General features: G+C 41.8%; 1 protein-coding gene across 3 annotated transcripts in view; it reads left to right on the top strand.

Moving 5' to 3' along the window:
* Positions 1 to 21,778, top strand: part of LOC146379355 (transcription factor COE1-like) — a 90,304-nt gene that overhangs the window by 48,268 nt on the left and 20,258 nt on the right. For all 3 annotated transcript variants that reach the window (XM_084940566.1, XM_084940565.1, XM_084940564.1), the window contains exons 7-10: positions 8,458 to 8,539; positions 10,044 to 10,185; positions 11,432 to 11,565; positions 14,336 to 14,462. In XM_084940566.1, coding sequence (XP_084796692.1) covers positions 8,458 to 8,539; positions 10,044 to 10,185; positions 11,432 to 11,565; positions 14,336 to 14,462 — 485 coding nt within the window. The remainder of the gene's footprint in view (positions 1 to 8,457; positions 8,540 to 10,043; positions 10,186 to 11,431; positions 11,566 to 14,335; positions 14,463 to 21,778) is intronic.

Genomic DNA, 21,778 nt, shown 5'->3' with positions numbered 1-21,778 from the left:
TGCATACAAGTAACCCCGGCAATGAATGTCTGGGATCATTTTTATATCAGTGAGGTTTTCAAAAGGGCCGCGGCCTCAGTCGTTAAAGAAATCTTAAGATGCTGAAATGTTAAAGATTTTTTCACACAGCACAGCTTGTTTTTTTATGCGGCAGAGTATATTGTATTTTTGTAGCTCCTTATACTGTGTTTATGTAGTACTAATCTCACACTCTTATGGGGCCATAGTCAACACACACATAGAAAAACAAGACAAATTGCTGACTTTGAAGCATAAACCCTGTTTATTTCAATATGTTTGCCTAATTTTGGTATCGAATTCATATTCTTATTAAATATCTTTCCAGTGATAATAAACTGTTGTCATCTAAGTAGCGTCATACAGGTTCATCATACCGAATGCAGCATCATCACCAACAGGTTTCCTGACTGAGAGCAGATCCTGTGTGTGTTTGAAACACATGAGATCATTTTTCCTTCCACTTATCTGATTCAGGGTCAGCTGGACTCTATCTTAACTGTCAAAGGCCAAGAAGTGGAGTGCACCCTAGACAGGATGGCAGTTTTGGACTAAGACAGAGAGACATGGAGAGAACATGCTTGCATGGACCTTAGATCTGATCGTGACCACTTTCTGTTGTTAGACTCCAAATACAGCAGTTTCACTTTCATGTAGCTTATCAGTTGGCCTGTTTACAACTTGTCTGGCTGACCGGTCATGAATGTCTCATCTTCTGCCATTTGTCTGAACAGGATTTGCAGTTTATGAGTCGTCTTCTCTTCTCAGTCATTCACTGACTCAGAGACACAAACACACTGGAGGTTCTCCTAAACCTCTGTATAATTTTGACCGTTAACCTCCAGTAAACCGGCGCTGTATCGACTTATCGCAGCATTTGTAATGCATTACTGGGCTGTGCATCGCTCTGCGCTGCCTTGTCATAAACTGATGACATCAGTGTCACCCTTACATGCAACAATGATGTAATGACACTTGTACAGGTCTGAATGAGTGCGAAGTAAGTACGCCGTGCAAGTTATTAATTCTCAGTCTATCTCAGCCCTGCAGACATTACGAGCCCTTTCTCACAGACATCATGCACACTGGCTATCACCACTCTGGCCTGCGCTGTCATTTAAATATGCAGAGATGACAACAATGACAGCATTAATAGTAATGATAGCAATATGAAGCTAAGCCCTCATCATCATCATCATTAGCATATCTCCAGGGAGATGAGCTGTGATTGACAGCTAGCTGGGTGTTTTTTGGGCTGCAGCTCAGCTATCAATTACCTCTGTGCATATCAACCATCATTATGTAAAATAACTCTGCTTCGCTCGGCTCTCTTAAGTCTTGTTCCCTCGCATAACTCTCTTTCCCTCTCCCATGCATTTCCTCCCTCCTCCCCAGCCCCCTCGCTCCCTCCTCCGCTGCCTTTTTTCTTTCTTCCGCACTCCATTTTGCTCTTCTCCCACCCACCCCTGCACCCGCCCCACACGTTTTGAATGTTCCTCAGCCGCTCTGCTCTTTTTCCTCCACTCTCACGCTCGAGTTACGTTCAGCACCGCTCACCCATGGCCCTGAGTGTTTTGCATTTGGACATCTTAGCCACAAAAGTTACTTAATACGGTAAATGTGCCTGACGTGTATAGAGAGATGCATAGTGCGTTGTTGCAAAGCAAATGGAAACACACATTAGCCTTCTGTTGTTCATTTTCAACCAGGTTCCTGTTTCGTTATCTTCAATAAGAGATGTCTTCATTTTGTGTGAAAATCAGCAGAAACGCTCTTTGCGCTTCGTGGACAAATTATTAAACTTTGCTTGTTAGATTTTGTAACTGCATGTAGAAAGCACACTATGCAGATTATCAGCTTTGTGTTAGGCAAGACTTCACAAAACTCACATATTAGTGAACCAACCAAAATACATCTTCCCTCCAACTCAGATCCTTCTGATTTCCTTACATTTCTGCATCATTTTAGTCTCTCTAATCCATTTAAGACAACTTATCAGCATTTAAAATACTAACTGCCTTTAATTACCACTCCTCCGACCTGTAAGTCAAAGTGGATGTAAACATTTAAAGAGATTTGAACTGAAATCTGTGGATTATAGCACTGAGCCCTGTATCAGCACCTGTTTAATCTGCTGAAGTGCCCCTGAGCGAGATAAAACCACAGCAAAGTAAAACAAGCATTCCTCCAACAGGAAGCAATATATTATCACATTATGACTGCAGTAACAGCCGAACAGAGGGCATAATAGGATTTTATGTCCTTGTTTTTCCTACCGAATACTCAGATAGCGGGCACGGGGCCCAGCAGTGCTATCTGATGTCATCACATTAAACAATAACAAGCTCACAATGTAAACAGGAAACAGGAAGTTGATCTCTGTGAAAGATCAACAGACTGAGAGGGAAACTCTCACTACTCATATTAGCTGCAGATTAGCTACTGACAAATGAGAATAAAGCACATTTAAAGGCCGGTCACTAATGCGCCGCATATAGCGACAGCATGAACTTGTGCTTCATTTTTTTTGTATTTTTTGCAACTGGTCCCTCACTTTGTGCAGAAAATGATCAATTATTTGGCTGTTACGATCGGTACACATACATTTACGAGTTGCTTCGCACACACACGCAGACGGAGAAAGTGAATATCATTCTGTCAGAAAGCTTTGCCAGGAAACTTGGCAGCTAGGTGAAATAAGACATCTAAAGAAAGCAGTGAGACAGAGAAGAGACACAGGAGGCAGGAGAAGCTAAAGCACTGATCTGTTGTTCAGTTTGTCTGCACAAACTGACTCACTGCAATTTCTCCACCTGTCAGCAACAACTCAGAATACCGTGTGTGTGTCTGTGTGTGTGTCTGTTTTTCTTTCTCTTCCAAGGCAGCATCGTTATTCTTGGCTCGGTAGCACACCAGGTCTTCTGGGAATAAAACGGACACAGAGATTCAGTCTTAGACGCTCACGATCTTCTTCACACATACACACAAAGCTGGAATTCCCCCAGATGTCACCCTTGCCCCGTTGGTATTGTAACTATTTAAATGACGGGAGAGTGGTCGAAACAAACTCCCATAATCCTCTTTCCCGATTCTCTTTTCCATTTGTTTCCCCTTCACACACTCCTCCCCTCCTCCTCCTCCTCTTCCTCCTCATCATCACTGTTTCTCTCTCTCTCTCTGCATTCAGCCATCTCTCCATCCCCTCTCTCTGTCACTTCCTGTCTCTCTGTTCAGGTCTGTGTTAGCCCTACATATTAAATATTAATGTCAGTTGTGCTCTGAGCCATAATTGCCATCTCAGCCCCTGAATAATGGATGCTGCTGTGCTGTTCACCACTACACTATAGCTAACAAAAAATAACAGCATCCAACTGTTGTTTGCTATATTACTACGACCAACGCAGTACAGTGCAGTAGTGATAAACCTGTCCACCCCCAGATAACTTCCCAACAGTGCTGGTACGAGCAGCTGTAGTTACTTTTTCACATTAAATGATTTATTTTTTTAACAGTCTAAAAGGGTGTATTTTAACCCTAACTTAACAGTTTTTTGCTAACCAAACAGGAAGTGAAAGAAAAAAAAACAACCGAAAATGAGACCATCTGCCTGCTTGTGCTCGTTTTATGTGTCCGTTTGGACGTTAGGTTCCTGTGCAGTCCTTCAAAAACCCAGCAGCAACAGCTCGACTGTGTGTTGTTCCAACGCTGATCAGTGGACCGCAAAAGAGAAGAGAGCTTCAGCTTTTCATTTTGTATGTTATAACTTCATTCTTTTCTGCAGCTGGCTGACGGAACAACAACAGCACAAGCTAGAGCAGCCCACAGACAGGTCGCACCACATACATTGGAAACTGCCTCCAACAGGCAGCAGACGTTCTCTGCAGGTAGACGGGCTGTCTATAGCACCCTGCCAATGCACTGCCAAAGGAGAACCATATTCTACCCATTATTCACACTTTGACGTCTCATAATATTGAAAATAATTCTTACATGGGTCATTTAAGCTGGCAGAAATAGAGATAGTTGATTGTTTATCCGCAAGACCTTCTGGCTGATTATATTTTACGGTTGCCTAGCACTTTGTTTTAGTAGCATCAGTATTAACAATATAGCATGCTAACAACCCAGCAACATCTGAGTTTATAAAAACAAACACACTAAAAAAAGTGCTCTCCTGTTGCAGAGTCTTGCATGGTTAAGAATACCTTAGTAAAGCTAGCATTCAGCTGCAAGCTCTCCCTGAATACTGAAGATGAGAAACACAGAGATTATCCTGTATACACTGGATGTTGTAGTCTTTAGCACCTATGTTTTCATCCACACTCTGACTCTATAATGAAAAATCACAAGTGTATAAGACAGTATTACTTTTGCATGTTAATGTTTTTGTCTTTCTTCTTTTATTAGTTTAAATTACTGCTCCCCCTGACTCCAACACTTCCCTGAAGAGCTGTGTGTGCATGTGTGTCTGTGTGTGTGTGTGTAGCAGGCAGGACTGGTGTCAGGTCAACTCTGTGAGTGTGGTACTCACAATATAGCAGCAAAGGTCAACAGCGCCGTTATCACTTGAACATGATCGGGCCTCAAAGAGGGAGAGCAGTAGAGGAGGGAGGGGGAGCGCTCTCCCCTCCCCCACAATCACTCAGACCCTTATAATTGCCCATTTTAATTGGAGGCCTCTTAACGACCAGCGACTGGACCAGCCAATCAATTCACACAAGGTGTCTCTGTGCGTGCGTGTGTGTGTGTGTGCGTGTTGCTGCAGGGTCTCTTTGTAGCACAGTTGATTAGGCCAGATGGGGTCAAGTGAAGGGGAGAGAGGATCGCTCCCATACTGCATTAAAATGTAGAATATGTACTTTTGACAGTCAATGAGAGAAAACACTCACACCGGAAAAGGACAGAGTCGAGTGGAAGATGGAAATATGAAAAATAATGAGATCACCAATAAGCTGAGCCAGTGATAGAAGGAATGCACTGAGAGGAGGGAATTATTGCTGTAATACAGATGTGGTGATTATTAAGGTGATGTTTAAACCGTTCCTATCTTTCTCAGTGGAGCAGCAACAGAGAAAGCAGCAAGAGAGCCTGCAGCAGAAATATTGTTACAGTAGCTGCAGAGCAGAAATAGAAATAAAGAAGTTCATTTACTCAGAGCACCTAAAGGAGTCCTGTTGCACTGTAGAGGAGTGCCTTACTGAGGTTTTATTTCTGCCTTCCGTTTTATCGATACAACATACAAGTGCGCCAACGGCTTGTTGTAAAAGTAAGCTGCAAAAGTCAGCTAAGTCCCAGTTTACTAAGGATTTAATGAACTGGGACATATAACATAGCAGAGTCTCAGCAATGGCAGGATGATAGGTATGTTAGGACACTGTGGAGACTAGTTGCTGGTGATGGCAGCTCTCTCACTGACCAGTGTGAGGTGGAGATGGAGGAGGCAGGATGCAAGAGTCTAAAAGGCAGAATGACAGGAGAGTACATGAAACAGCCTGATTGGCTCACAGAGGCTGGGTAAGAAGATGACTGAACTTGAGTAATGATGACAGAATTGAGCTGGACACTGTGGGAAAGTGAAAGAGTAGAGACTAGAAGCCCAAACCCCAGGAATACACACCTTCCTCAGTGAACTTCTAGGGCTCATTTATAAAATGGTTCCATATTCATACTTGGAAGTCTTCTGATCGTTCCCAACAGCCTGCTTATGTTTTATTCATTAAGGAAAAAAACATACGCTTACGAAAGAAGGCTGTAAGGTCCGCGATAAATTTATTTAATATATAAAATCAACTTAATTCGACAGACCTTGCCTTGTTATTTATTCTCAACTAATGCCAGCTTGAATTAGAGATTATGTCAAGAGCGAGAAAAAGAAAAGAGGAAGTCAAACATGGAGCACGGAAATGCATTGATTGAGATGGGACACATAGTCAGAACTGCAAAGTTCACCGCCAGCTTGGATGCATACGTGTAGCAAAGTGCAATACCCTTCACACCAGCAGTGGGAAAATCACTCATGGTGTCTAAACTTTACACAGAGATACCTTTGAGGTCAAAGCAAGGTTTATTTTTACATTTAAAACAATTTAAACAATGTTGTTTGTGGTTATAGATGAGACCACAGTGACAGTGCATGTAAAATCCATTCAGTTAGTTTGTTTTAACTATCAGAGTAAGACACATGCATTTGATTATGAGAATCCAACCTTGTGTTGTGTCTCCCCAATTCATTGTATCTGCTTTTCTATTGTCTGAAACTCTTAAAAACTTATAAATAATTCATATCACTTATATATCTGTGTTAACCAAAAACCAAGACAGCATTAAAACTTTAACTAGATGTGTAGAGATGATATTCTTGGTAAGATCTGCGTTATGTACTCTTCCATCAGATCAGTGCTTTTGAACAACAACTCCACAGTCTTTATTTTAATATTTTGTCCTTTATTATACTTTTTATCTTATATGTATGTTATATAACATTGTAGAAGCAAATTATATTTTAATTACCGTTTCCAGAAGCAGACGTTTCAATTACAGCACCATTTGCAAGAATTACATTAATAAAATGCTTATAGTTTTACACTATAAAGGTGAATTTTTTTCTCTTTCCCATTGGGTTTGTTTTTTGTTTGAATCCATATTATTTTCAGTCTGTTAAATTTAGGTCTTTTACTTGTAAATTATTGCGGTTTTTTTTTTTTTTTTTTTGTGTATCAGACAGATGAGTGTGTAAGCCTCCCAGTCGCCTCCTTTACACAGAGATCTACAGCACAGGGTCAGCTGAGGCGCTCATGTTAACGCTATGCTAGTGTTGTGAGAAGGACTAGACAGTGGGAGGTCAGCAGGGGTCACCGTGGCTGTCCTCCGCTGTGATAGGCTGTCACCCGGAGGTTAAGGGTCAAGATAATTAGGTATGCAGAATCCCAGCGCCGGTGTTCTAATGAAGCTTGAGCTCGTTAATGCAGAGTTTTACACTCAGACCTGCCACTAGGCTGTGCTGCACCGTCACACACACACACACACACACACACACACACACTCACATGTGGACTACATGTTTGCGCGCACACACACGCGCACGCTCATGCCTCTGCTTTGTTCTGGTGGTCCAATTCAAGGGCTGTCATCTCTTGAACAGCAGAGCTTCGGGCTCAGCCACCAGGGAATGGAGATAATACAGACATATTTTCATGAAATCTAACATAATGCAATAGCTCTGCAATCTTAATGTTATAATGGAGTTATAGTATAGGATAGTATAGTATTATATTCAATAATTTTCTGCGATATAGAGGTGTCTTTTTCAATCTTATCTTTAAATATCTTATGTTGGAGGGCTGTAGTTTGTGTAAATAGTCCTGTAGACCTTTGAAATGGCAAATATGGTTAATGTAAAAAATACTGTATTGGATTGTGTTACAATTTTCATGTGGTGCTTTGGGTTTTCATCCTAGACCAGTAACGCTGTTTGATCTCATTTCTTTGTTTCTGTAAAGAAATTCCTCCCGGATTAAAGTGAAACTGAAGACAATCATCTGCTGTTTATTAACACAAAATATATTTGCAAAGTAAAAGGTTTTGCATGAGTGCAGAGGAAGGGAAGTGGCGGTCTTCTTTGTGTTTGAGGCTGTGTGATAGGGTATTGCTTTTGTTGAGCTGTGAGGAGCACAGATGTAACACAAATACACATGCAAACATGAACATGTGTGGGTGTTTGTGTTTTTCTGTGCAAGTGTGCCTTGTTGCTTCTGCCAGGCTGGCCAGCTGGCTCACAACAAAACACAACCTGGATGTGTTTGTTTGCCGTTGATGGCCATCTGTGTGTTTGATTTATTCTGTAATATAGATTCATGACATATGGTCCCATTTCAAACACCTAATGTCAACATAGCTCCACTTTTTAATGGCTTGACATCAGGGTTAATGTTAAGAAAGTAGATCCTGAATCTTAATTTTTGCAGAAATATACAGTTGCTTATTATCTTTAACACTAACTGGATTTGTGCTTTTCCGTGACTTATGGAAAGACAGAAACAGCGGGAAGGCTTTAGCTAGATTTTTGAGAGCTGAAATTCACAAAAAGTGTAAAACTTAAGGTCAAACTTATGATTTCCTCACAGTCACGTAGTTTCTGCAGTTTTGCTACAATACTATAAAACTTCCCTTCTCATGTGCTCATCCGCTGTCTTTTTGTGGACTTTTCAAAGAAGCTGCTGTGGATTTAGGAACAAAAAAAGTTCCTCACATCTGCAAGCAAATTCCACAAGGAAATTCATTTTGACTTTCACACAGTATGAAATATTAATTTCTCTCTCTGTTTATGTGGATGTGTCTGCACTGGGCCTGAGCTCGCATTCTGGAGGAAAGCAGTCTTCACTCTGGTCTATTGTCGAGCTGTTAACCTCAAATATGGCCTTATCCTCTTTGTCTCCACAGATTTTTCCTCAAGTTTTTCCTCAAGTGCAACCAGAACTGTTTGAAGAATGCAGGAAACCCGAGAGACATGAGGAGGTTCCAGGTACAAACCGCAAGATTTTCTTCACTCTCGTAATTCATTCCTCATTTTCTTTTGTCGAGGCTTCTCTCTATACCTCGCTGTCTTTTTTCTCTCATTCTCGCCCTTCCCTTTGTCTCCTGTGGACATACCACATAATGACACACATGCATGGCTGCTGCAACACATATACGCAGGAATGTGTGTATGCGTGTGTTTCTGTGTAAGTAAATAAGCTATCAGCGCCTGTACAGGAAACATGAGATCCTGACCCTGAGTAGTTGGAGCATAAATATACACACAATGCAGGGGTATAGAGGGGAGAGGGTAAGAGAGCCAAGCACAGAGTGTGTGTGTAAGAGAGAGGGAGAGATAGGCCACAAATTGGCAATCATAAAAGAAAGATGCTAAAAAAAATCATGGCAACCAAAAAGAAAGAGATTATGCAGTCTGACAGGTGAGGCTGGGACAGAGATGGGGGTCCAGGGTGTCCCCCGCCTCTCGCCCTGTGTCAGCTGGGATAGCTCCAGCTGCCCAGGACCATAAGCTGGATAAGCAGTGAGAAAAATGGGCGTATAAATAGGATATGGAAGAAGCAACTGAAAAATCCCATTTTTATTATCAGTCTAACATTCCCAGTATGCATCAGCATACTGCAAACCTGAGGGACCACAAGCGACAGAGACACAGCACGTGAATGCATTGCCTGTGACACTGTATCAAGAAAGAAAGAAAGAAGGTTGTGAATAAGATTTCAGGCAGTGCACTCAGTATTATTTCCTTATCTAAAGGCCACAACACAATCAGGAAGACACCACTTGAACATGAATAGAGAAACTGGACGCCCAGGAGATACTGATAGATTTATTACGTGGCACATGAGTATGGGAGTGAGAGTGTGTGTGTGTGTGTGTGTGTGTGTGTGTGTGTGTGTGTGTGTGTGTGTCTCTTTCTGGCGTGGCGTGCTCTCTTGTGTACAGACTTGTGTGTGTGAGAGTGAGACGGGATGGAGAGAGTCATCCAGCACCAAGTGTGTGACGGTATCTGTGCCTCTAATTGTGCAGCTCTATTGTAGTGGAACCAGAAAAGACAGCTCTGTTTCCCTGGGAGATAATTAAGGGCCGGACCCATCAGGAACTATTGGACAGAGGAGGACACACACACGCACACACACACACACACACACACAGAGTGTACAGTGACTTAGTGTGTGTTGAGGGTGCTGGTAATAGCAGTGATAACAGGTTACATTTAAAGAGCTTTTCACAGTTTCATGCTTTTAACTCCTCCCTGCGATGATCCCTCGACCCCCGACTTTGTAATTCCTCATTTTTTCTTTTCTTTTTTCTTTTTCTTTTCTTTCTCTTGCTCCGCTCCCTCCCTCCCTGCCTACCTCCTTTCCCACCCCTACCCATTTTTTATGTCCACCTTTTCCACCTTGTTCCCCAATCCCCTCCTCGTTAATCACCTTATTTTCTCAATTGTCCACCCAACTCTCTCTGCCACTCACCCCCTTACCTCTCTCCAGGTGGTCGTATCAACGACAGTGAGCGTGGAGGGACACGTCCTGTCGGTCTCTGACAACATGTTCGTTCACAACAACTCCAAACACGGTCGACGGGCCCGCAGGCTCGATCCTGTGGAGGGGACGCCGTCTTACCTAGAACACGGTAAGGAGTGTGTGTGCATGCATGCAAGCACGTGTGTGTCTCTGAGAGCATAAGCAGCATGGCCACCAGATGGTTGATGGTTTAATCCTATCAGGTGATTCCTGCCCCTCCATCTGGCTAATCCAACTCACTACACACACACATTGCATGGTGTGGTGCTTTCTGTGTGTGTCAGTGTGTGTGTATCGGTCTAATATCATTATGCTTTTTTTCATACTCAAACCCAGACTAAGGGGTGTTGTTGTAATTCAGCTGCATACTGATAATCACACACAAACACTTACACTGAGATGAGAGCTGGTTTTTGACAGACGGGTTTTTGTTGTTATGATATAGGATTGGATCACATGAGCTTAAACACACAATACTCTGTCATATTGAAGTGACATAAGCTGACTGTATCCATTCTGTTTGAAGTGATGCACACCAAACCGTCTGTGTGTGCTTTTATCCATGTAAGATCATTAGTTTCAGAAATGAACTGTCCTAATCTCGTGCCAGTCAAGCTTTGGGATCAACAAACTGTAAACACACCAATACACATTGCGTCCAAATGATGCTTTTAAACTACCTTCAATCAATGATAATGGAAAATTACACAGTGAAACAAGAAGTGAGCTTCTGGTTTGGGGGTTTTTGTATGAGTCTTTTAAATAAATCTTTTTTACCAGGAGTAAATAGAAAACTAACTGCTGTTGGATCAGAGCTTTCAGTGATTTCTTTTAAAATTTTGGTTAAATTCTGTTATTATGACAGTCTATTCTTTCCCACTCAAACACTTCTCAGAAACATAAATAATGGTTGAAACTGAAGTGAAGAGAACCCAAAGACTTTACTTGATACTTCAGCACTCGTTTCCTGTGTTTATCATTTTACTCAGCAGAATTATTTACAAGGGGAAACCCTTCTTTTATGCACAAGGACCCATTGAAAAAGGACTCAGTCTTTGAATCTGCAGTGTTTTCAGTGAATAAGTGTGATGATCTGGAACACAGCCAGAATCCGCGGGTGCAGCAGGATGAATTATGAGGTGCAGATGCAACAGGGATGAAAACGCTTCAAGCCAGATTTCCCCTCCAGTTTGCAGACTGATTTGTGTTTTTTTCCAATAATAATATAGTTAATATTTCATGTCTTTTTCAGCTGCAGTTTATTGTAGATGCATGTTAAATACCAAAAGTACTTAATTATTTTTTTTCACCCTTTTACTCCTGGATCTAATCATCCTCTCATCTATATGCTCCAGGAGCAGCGCCCTGCATTAAAGCCATCAGTCCCAGTGAGGGCTGGACTACGGGAGGTGCTACTGTCATCATCATAGGAGACAATTTCTTCGATGGTCTCCAAGTAATCTTCGGTACCATGCTGGTTTGGAGCGAGGTCAGTTTACCAGCCGTCATCATCCTGCCCCAGTGTTGTTTCAAGCCCCCAACTGTGTGTTTTTGCCTTCGGAGCTTTGGAAGTAATTCAATATGAAAACACACTTTTCGTCATGGTCAGGCTCTTAACTGTGTGTGATCAAGTGCATGTTTGTGTGTATGTGTGTGTGTATGTGTGTTAATGTTTGTCTAAATGAGGTTTGGCTCTCTAATGAGTCCCCACCAACGAGCAACCACCGCCCCTCGCTACCTTCCTCACCCACACTCCCTCTGTCTCTTTCTCTCCGGAATACTGATCAAATCAGCAGATTTTGATAGCCATCAGCTTAATGCTCACAAAAACACTCCCTCTCTCTCACACACACACATACAGCTCACTATCATACTTTTCCCCAGTTCCACTCCTCGACTGAATGTTTATTTGTCTTCTGACTCCACTCACCGTGTGTGCCGAGCGACCGTGGCTCTTTTCCAACAACAACAGCGACAGTGTTTCTGTGTGTGTGTGTGTGTATGTGTACACACACACTGGCAAACATGGATGGGTGTTTGTGTGCCTGTGTTAAGAGCTGAGGGGTTTGTTTACAGTGTTGAGAGCCACACTTACACACACTAACATGTGTACAGAGTCTCAGTTCAGTTCAAACTGACTCAGCTCTCTTGGCGTTCCTCATTCCATCCTTCGAATGGATTTTAGCCAACCAAATGCTTCATTTGCACTCAACCTGATTATTGATTTCGAAGCAAGAAAACACAGTTTGAAAAGGGTCCGTCGGTGGAAAGTCATTACATGTTTGCCAAGTGGGGTTTGTCTGTATCTCTCCATCTTGTCTACTTTTTTTTCAAAACCCTTAACAGATATTTTGAAAATCATCCATAAAAATGTTATAACTGGTTCGAGTGTGTCTCGAATATGGCTCAAAAACAATGATTTATCTTCCTCCTGGTATAAACAGAGATGCTGGGAGGTCAGGATTTAGTTCATTTCTATTTTCTTTTTATTCACCCTAAACTTGTGGTCCATTTCAAACTAAGTCAAGTAACATGCTGTCATCATTGTGGAGCAATTCTGTCATCGTCATTTATTGAGGTTTACCACAATTAATTCATGTCACAGCTCCCTTAAGGTCCCGCCACAGCATTTGAACCGAGTTGAGGTCTGCACTTTGACTAGGGCCATTTCAGCACCGTTGTTCTGTCCATCGTCTTCTACTGGAACAGATCCCAGCTGTCAGTGGGCGATAGGTGGGTTACACCTTGGACAGGTCGCCAGTCTACCGCAAGCTAAACACAAAGAGACAGGCAATAAATCACACTCACATTCACAGCTACGGACGGTTTAGAACAGGGGTGGGCAACTCCAGGCCTCGAGAGCCGGTGTCCCTGCAGGTTTTAGATGTGTCCTTGAACCAACACAGCTGATTTAAATCGCTAAATTAGCTCCTCGACATGTCCTGAAGTTCTCCAGAGGCCTGGTAACGAACTAATCATGTGATTCAGGTGTGCTGACCCAAGGTGAGATCTAAAACCTGCAGGACACCGGCCCTCGAGGCCTGGAATTGCCCACCCCTGGTTTAGAATCACCCATTTATGTAACATGCATGTCTTTGGACTGTGGGAAAACCCCGAGTATGCAAACTCCACATGGAAAGGCCACATCACGTGCATTCAAATCCAAGCTTTTCGTGCTGTGAAGTGACGGTGCTAACTAATGCACCATTTTGCCACCCCCATCATTGTTCTGTTGCATGACCCAACTGGGCCAAAACTTAGCTGTTGGACGAATGTCCCCACATCTTACTCTAGAGCGTTTGGCATACAGAGGAGTTCGTGGTCGACTCAATGATTGTAAGGTGTCCAGGTCCTGTGGCTGCAAGAAAAGCCCAAGTCATCACCCCTGCACTACTGTGTTTGACAGTTGGTATGAGGTATTTCTGCATTATGGCCAAACATCTCCATTATGGTCTTGTCGGTCTAAGGGACATTGTTCCAGAAGTCTTGTGGTTTGTTCAGATGCAACTTTGTAAACCTAAGCCATGTTGCCATGTTCTTTTTAGACAGAGGCTTTTAGAAAGAGGCAAACAAGCCACACTTTTTATTTATTTTTCTCTGTGTTTTTCTGATCATGTTGTTGTGAACTTCAACATTTAACATGCTAACTGAGGGCTGTAGAGTCTTGGGTGCACTTTCACAATTTCCCAAGCATTGCATGGTCTGACCTTGGGGTGACTTTGCTGAGACCACTCCTGGCAAGATTGTGGCATTGTGTTAACACACACCTGAACGCTCCGGACCAGGAAACCTGCCAAAACCTCTGCTTTTATAGAGGTGCTCACACTTGCTGATGATGACTCTATGACTCATTTTAAATCTTAGCTAATAATGAAAAAAGGAATCAGTGGTTTTGCTCCAAATGCCACCTTCAAATTCAGACTAATGCAAAAATGCATTAAATTCAAATATAAAACCAGGTCAGCTAGAGATCAATTTCACATCATTAACAAGCGATCAATCTCCAACCCAACAACTAAAATAAAGTTTAGAGCAAAGCTTCAGTATGCAGGTTTATATAAATCTGCGACTGAATTACTAGATTTAAAGGAAACATCTTTTTTTTTTTTTATCAGTGGAGATATTTTTCATGAATAGAGAAAACCTAACTGCACAACATTAAGAACTAAAGGTGCTGTGTTGTCCCGATGTTTAATACTTCATTCTTCTTGATTCTTCGGGTGATTTGACTCTTGGTACTCTGTTCCTTGCTTTTCTAGCTGATTACACCACATGCCATCCGGGTGCAGACGCCCCCCAGACACATCCCTGGGGTTGTAGAGGTCACTCTGTCTTACAAGTCTAAACAGTTCTGCAAAGGCACACCAGGGAGGTTCATATACACAGGTAGGTTCAAAGAACACAGTTACACACACATACAATTTACTGTATTGTCTTAATTAAAATATGTTTTTCTTCTTCTAATATGAAAACTGTCTAATTTGTCATTGTAGGTTAGTGAAAAGGTGTGTTTGCATATATAAGCTTTTGTATGTGCATTTGTGTGTTTGTACATGTTGGAGAGAGAGTGAGAGAGACTGTGTCTGAATGTGCGTGTGTGTGTGTGTGTGTGTGTGTGTGTGTGTGTGAATAACATCTATGAGTTGTAGTTCACTCTCAGGCCAGACAGTGTTGAACTAATGACTGTAGATTAGTCAACATTAACGACCCACACTCGTTAGAATGTTGCCATAATCAGAGGCTCGTTAAAACCAGCTACAATTAAACAGTCTGCTCTTTATAGCCCTCCATACTGAAACTATTAGTGAAATCATCCAGAACACCCAGTTTACTAACGCACATTAAACGCACACACACAAACACACACGTTTCTGACCGGATTGTTGACTTTGAGTGAGCATTTTCCTGCTAAACGGAGTAGTGCAGGAAAAGGAGAGAAAGCATGCGTGTGTGTGTTATTTTGCACATACATGTGGAAATGGATGGAGGTGATGTGATGTCTGGTATTGATCCGCTCAACATGGCTCCATCACACCATAACGATGACGTCATTCACAGATTCACAGACAAGGGGGGGAAAAAATTGTAGCTGCCATAGAAATTCTTGGAGTCTTGAGACATTTAATGACGCCAACATTACAAGAGGACTTAAACATGATCAATGAAGATGGAAAAAAAACTTACAATGAATAAATGTGAGTTTTACTCTTGGGGACAAGTACATAAAATCTCTAATATTTCCTGCTCAAAAGGTGAGAAGAAAGTGATGAAGTTTTAGCATCGCGTGCTTTATTTGATTAAATTAAGCTCGATATGTATTCCATGATAATGCCCAACAAAAAGTCATAGAGGAAGAACAGTATTAGGGAAGTAACTGAAAAAGGAAGGACGAATGCAAGCACTTCACTGCTTTAGACCAGTCAGGATTGTACAATTTAAGAAAAATGGGCTTCTGTGTTGGACGTTTTCCAGAAATCGTAGCTATCACCACAAAAAAAGCAGCAATTATAAGCTTAAATGGCAGATCCACAATCAGGATTTTGTTAGATGATGGCTGTACAAAATTTTGAGGAGTAAAATGTCAGGCGATGTGAGTTTCTTTTAAAGGTAGTTCCTTTGTAAAAGATCTCCAGCTTACTTCAGTGTTCTTCAGACGCAACATCTTTGTGACCCTGAGGCTAGCCGGCTGGTAATTGGTCCGTCTGGCATCTAACTGCTGCTCCTATTGGGCGGAGATGACCCACTCGTGACCTTGCGATTGGCTAATGGCTTCAACATGTGACCCAGGAAACGCGATCCGTTAGTGCGGTTGCCTGATCCCGCCTCGAGGTTGACTCCTTGCTAGAAGTCACTGGTGAAAGGTCAGGGTGGTGAAAGCTGATTGGCTGTGGTGGTTTTTCAGCGCTTAAGCTGTGGCTGCCTCTGGGTGTAAGGGCTGCGCAATTAAACATACTCACGAGCACACATGTGCAAAAAAATGCACGCACGCACACACCACACGTAAAAACACACACAAAGCCACACTTACATGGGGTCATGTCTTACACAACTTACCACACACACTTTCAAACAGGGGCAGGAGTTTAAAGTAATTGTAAATCAGAGTGATATGAGGGAAAGATGGTGACTAGTCTGGTAAACAGATGGTCTACCACATATGTATACACACACACACACATACACACACCCTACATGCACACATCGTGCCGTATGGCTGCCTCATCTGCCCGATGGGAAAAATTAACATTCTCGACATCACACTCCATAAACTATAAACACACAAAGGTACAAAGTGACAATCAATAAATGCTGGCATTATGAACGCATGTGTGGACACACACTCGTATAAAGAGCTGATTTATTATCAACAGCTGAAAAAAAAACTCAGAAAGCTCAGAAACTTTTAGAGAAATTTGAAAAATGGTGACAATTTTACACTTTTTTTCGTCACTTTTCCAAACAACCTCGCTTTTATTTTGGAGATGGGAGAAGTGAGAAATAGAGAGATTAAAAACAGAAAGCTGGAGATGCATAAAAAGGAGGGGGGGGGGGGTGCATAGGAAGAAAGGTGGATTTTTAAAACCAGATTGTAAAGTATCGATCCGCTCATAAGTGGATCACATATACTGATACACACATGCAGATACACTCATCGTACATAGACACATATACAAACACACGGAAAGTCACAGAGAGAAGACGAGCTCGGGAGAAAGAGATCTCATCTCATAAGGAGAAGAATGAAGCAATAATTCAGTGGTATTGAACTGCTGGCTGGCCAGAGAATCAATATCACCACACCTCCTCTTCTCCTCCTCCTTTTCTTCTTCTTTTTCTCCTTTTACATCAGTCCCCTCTGTCCTTTCACCCACCCAATTTCACTCACTTCCCTCCTCTCCTGCTCTTTTACCCCATTGTTTTTCCTCTTTCTGCGCATTCTTTTGTTTCAACACCACCCAAAGATAACTAGAAAAACATCGCCATTTTACAATAAATGCACATGAGAAATCCTAGACATACAGCTTGCTGCACTCTTTCCCACCACCCCCACGTCTTCTCTTCTGTCTCCCTCCTCTGTTCACATTTTATTGTGAAACAGGAGTGGATGGCCTGTCCTCATGAAACTTCAATGAGTATTGATCTGATGGCAGCTCTGGACTCTGGAGGAAGAACTAGGCTGGAGGATGGAGGAGCGGTGGAAGAATGGATGGACGGATAAAAGTGGCAGAAGGTGTAGTTAAGAAAAAAGGAAGGAGATGAAGCGGAAGAGAGTAGGAGGAGGGGAGAGGAGGGAGTCATGCAGTGATGATTTCACAGGCAGAAGGGTGGCAGGATTTGTCGAGATGAAACAGGTTCAAGCTTCAGTGTCACCAAATCGTCCACCGTCTTGAAGCTGTTTATCTTTTTTTAGACTCGTCATTGACACAACTCATATCATTGGATTAACACGGTGCTATGAAATGTATTTGCCCCCTTCCTGATTCCTTTTTGCATATTTATCACATTTTCAGATATTGTTGACAAATTTAAACATTAAACAAATAATAAACCAAGTAGAAAGGGAAAAGCGCCGAAAGGAGATCTCCTCTCAAAAACCAACACATCATGCAACAATGTAAAGAAACAACTGAGAAACAAAGTCAGTGGCATGTATTAGTCTGGAAAGGGTTACAAGCGAGTTCTAAGTCTTTGGGACTCCAGTCAGAGCCATTATCCACAAATGGAGAAAACTTGGAACAGCGATGGAACTTCCCAGGAGTGGCCGGCCTGCCGAAGTTACTCCAAGAGCGCATCAACAACTTATCCAGGAGGTCACAAAAGAACCTAAAAAAAACATCTAAAGACCTGCAGGTCTCACTTGCTTAAGTTTAGGTCAGAGTTCATGATTCAACAATAAGAAAGAGACTGAACAATAATGGCATCCATTGGAGAGTTCTGAGGAGAAAACAGCTTGTCTCATTTTGTCAAAGACATCTGGAGACATCTGGATGATGACTTTGGGGAGAATATTCTGTGGACTGACGAGACAAAGGTTAAACTTTTTGGAAGGTTTAAGTCCTGTTAGATCTGCATAAAACTAACATCATAGCAACCAACAAACATGGTGGTGGTAGTGCTATGGTCTAGGGCTGCTTTGCTGCTTCATGGCGTAGAAGACTTGCCATAAAAGATGGAACCATGAATTCTGCTCTACCAAAAAATCCTGAAGGTGAATGTCTGGTTCTTGCCCTTAAACTGAAACACACTTACATTATACAGCAGGACAATAATCTGATACCCATCAGCAAGTCCGCCTCTGAACACCTCAAAAAATTAAATAAAGGTTCTGGAGTGGCCTAGTCAAAGCCTGCACTTAAATCCAGTGCTGTGGTCTGACCTTAAACAGGTCATTCCTACTCAGATATCTTTGAGTGTGGATGAATTAAAACAATTCTGTTAAGAAGAGCGGGCCAAAACTCCTCCACAGCAACTTGAAACACTCATTGCCAGTTTTTGCAAACACTTGATTGCAGTTCTTGCTGCTAAGGTTGGCACAACCAATTAATAGCCTTAAGGGGCAGTTACGTTTTCACACAGGGACAGGTAAGCTTGGATAACTTTTTCCCCTTAATAAGTGAAATCATCATTTAAAAACTTCATTTTGCATTTACCCAGTTACCCAGTAAGTGTGAAAAATATGCAAAAAACTAAGAAGCCATGAAGGAGGCAAATACTTTTTCACACCACTGTACTGTATGTCCTTATGTCAAAACTGGCATCTGGAGACCCCCCAACTGATTGTAGTTGTCTGCATTTCTATGGTAAGTGAACCTAATCTGATACTACTAATGCCTTTTATAGCTGATGTGTAACCACTGGAGTGAGTTCTGTTGGGTGATGTTGTTGCTTCTGTGCATTAAGAAACTGCTGAAGAAATCTTTTAATAAACCTGAACTTGTTGCTTCAAAATTCACACACACTGTACATGTAACTACAGAGATACATGAATCCATAAATACGCAAACATTCCCGCTTTAAAAAAACATTTAGTTCTATTAATAAAGAGTCAGTTGGAGATACTTGAGGCCTAAGGTACTGAAACCGCTCAAAGTCATGCTTTTGTATATTTGTACATGAATGTGTGTTTGTGCGTGTGTGTGTGAGATATTACAGTTGGCATCGTCTCTAGAGATGTACAGGGAGCGTGGATCTGACACTGGCAGTTAATTTTGGCAGTTGATATCCCGCTGACTGTTAGGCAGCTGTTTTTCTAATTTTTGTTTTTCTCAACTATGACTAAGTTTAGTTTTCGGCTTTGTCTGTTTTTATTGCTTGAACACAAGCTCTCTTCACTCCTTTCACCACCTCTCACCTGATTTTATTCTTTTCTGCTTTCATTTCTTCTCGCTCCTCTGCTCCTCTGCTCCTCCTTGACCTACTTCCTTCCAGACCACTTCATCATGTTCACATAATTATCATATGTGGATCTTAAAAATCATAATTTGTCCAAAAACTTTCCTTGGAGCAGGGAGAAGTACTGTCCATGACAGTTTAACATCTGGTGTTTTTATAGCTCTGCAATTTATGAAGTTATCTTGCTAACAAATTGCGGTTCAGGACATAACAGAAACCAGAAACTTGGGTGTGATGTGATAATAAAACGGACATATATCTAAAACACACACACATACACACACACACACACACACACACACACACACACACACACACACACACACACACACACACACACACACAGAAACTAGAAAACAACACAAGATATTCAGCTGCAACTAATTTAATAGTGCTGGATGTGGAAAGTACCCGATATCACTGCAGCTGCACACTTGGACATCACACACGTGCAGACACACCCTCTGCAACCCACACCTACTGTGCATCCATTCATGTGTCCATTTGTCTTTGTCTTTTTTTCTTCACTTATTCTCTAATAAGTGAAGAAGTGACTTAAGCATACATGGGTCGAAAAATGGGGTGAAGACACATGTTCAGCACATATAAATAAACACAGAAAATCCTTTAAAGCCGTCATCCTGACTGACAGAGCTTTCATGTCTCTACTTGAGTGACATATTGATTGTGTAAAGACTGCAGAGGGCTGTAATTGGGACATTAAAGTGAACACTAAACGCTCTTTAAAACCCTTTAGATTATACACCTGCAGTGTTATTATCATACAAGTGCTTTTGACACCATTAGCGACTGCACCAGGTTTATCCATCTCTGCACATATTTGCATTAACCGCATGCACTCTATCAGGTCTGCTACCATTAATAATGACAGTGTAATACCAGTTAGACTGGGCCGCCTCCCCAGAGTTAATGCTTATGTTTTAAGGTATGTATGTATTTATTGTAGATTATATTTATGTAGCTCTGCAGTGCTTTGCAGAGGTAAAACCTTAATAAATAAAGCTAAAACTATGCAAGGCAACTGTAGATGTCTCAAATAGTGGTGCAGAAATATACTCACTACCTATTTTATCAGGGACATATGTTCAATTGCTCATTAAAGTAAATATCTGATCAGCCAAACACATGGAAGCACCTTAATGCCTTAAGGATTGTAGATGTGGTCAAGACGACCTGCTGAAGTTTAGCTGTTCATGGCGGCTGTGTTAATGTAAAGGCTTAGGGGACACTATGACCACAGTGTACCCATCTTCAGATGGCTTTTTCTTTGCACAATAGCATGCCATGTTGCAAAGTTCAAAACATCTCAAACTAGTTTCTTGAATATAATAAGTTGACTGTACTCAAATGGCATTCACGGTCAACAGATTTCAATCCAGTAAAACACCTTTGGGATGTGATGGAACAGGGAGATTGAAATCATGGATGAAACTGCAGCAACTGTTTGATGCTGTCATGTCAATATGGACCAAAATATCTCAGAAATGTTTCCAGCACCTTGTTAAATCTGTGCCGTGAAGACTTAAAACAGATCAGAAGACACAAGGGAGTCATACCTGATATTAGTGTGTGTCTGATAAAGTGACCGGTGATCTTAAACGTCTCTTCTGCCAATATTCTTTCTTGAATTTGATGTTGCTACTCAGTGACATTATAGTCCCATGTGATACCCAGAGTGTAGAATAAAGGCATAAAAGAAACAGGCCTGTTTGGCCTGTTTTTGTTCTCTTACATAAATCTGAAGAAACACAATTCAGCTTTAATTCAGCACGTTTTCTTAACAGCTAGGCTTTCTTCAAGTTTTATAAATTTAAAATCTGAAGTCAAGCATTCAACATTTAACAGCGTTCTGCTTCGGGAGAATATCCACAGCTGAGAGATTTTTCTCAGTTACAGTTTCCCAGCCCGATTTTGAACTGCCGACCTTTCAGTCACAAGCCCTCATCTCTAACTTCCAGGCTTCTGTTGGCTCATGCTGAGCAGGTTCATTATTTTCCAACCCAGTTTTGCCAAAAAAAAAAAAAACGCTTCTTGATACCAGCGTGTTCCTTGGGAACAAAATGTCACAAAATGAGATGTCATCCTCTCTCCTCTCTAGTAAGATCTCCCCCTGCTGATTGCCATAGATGTTGTGATTCTGTCTGTTTATGCACGCTCAGGCTGAACACCGGCAACAAGAGCATTAAAGGTGCTACTCTAACTTGCTGTTTTTGAGAAAAGGATAGCATCTTTTGACTTATCGTTTATCCGCTGAACTACTAGGAGGTTGAGGCGATGAATGGGAAGGC

Source organism: Perissodus microlepis, chromosome 10 (genome assembly GCF_051167445.1).
Source record: "Perissodus microlepis isolate ML-2025 ecotype Zambia chromosome 10, ASM5116744v1, whole genome shotgun sequence".
In the NCBI taxonomy this organism is placed as follows: Eukaryota; Metazoa; Chordata; class Actinopteri; order Cichliformes; family Cichlidae; genus Perissodus; species Perissodus microlepis.
The sequence above is the reverse complement of the archived record's forward strand: the minus strand, read 5'-3'. Positions and strand labels throughout refer to the sequence as shown.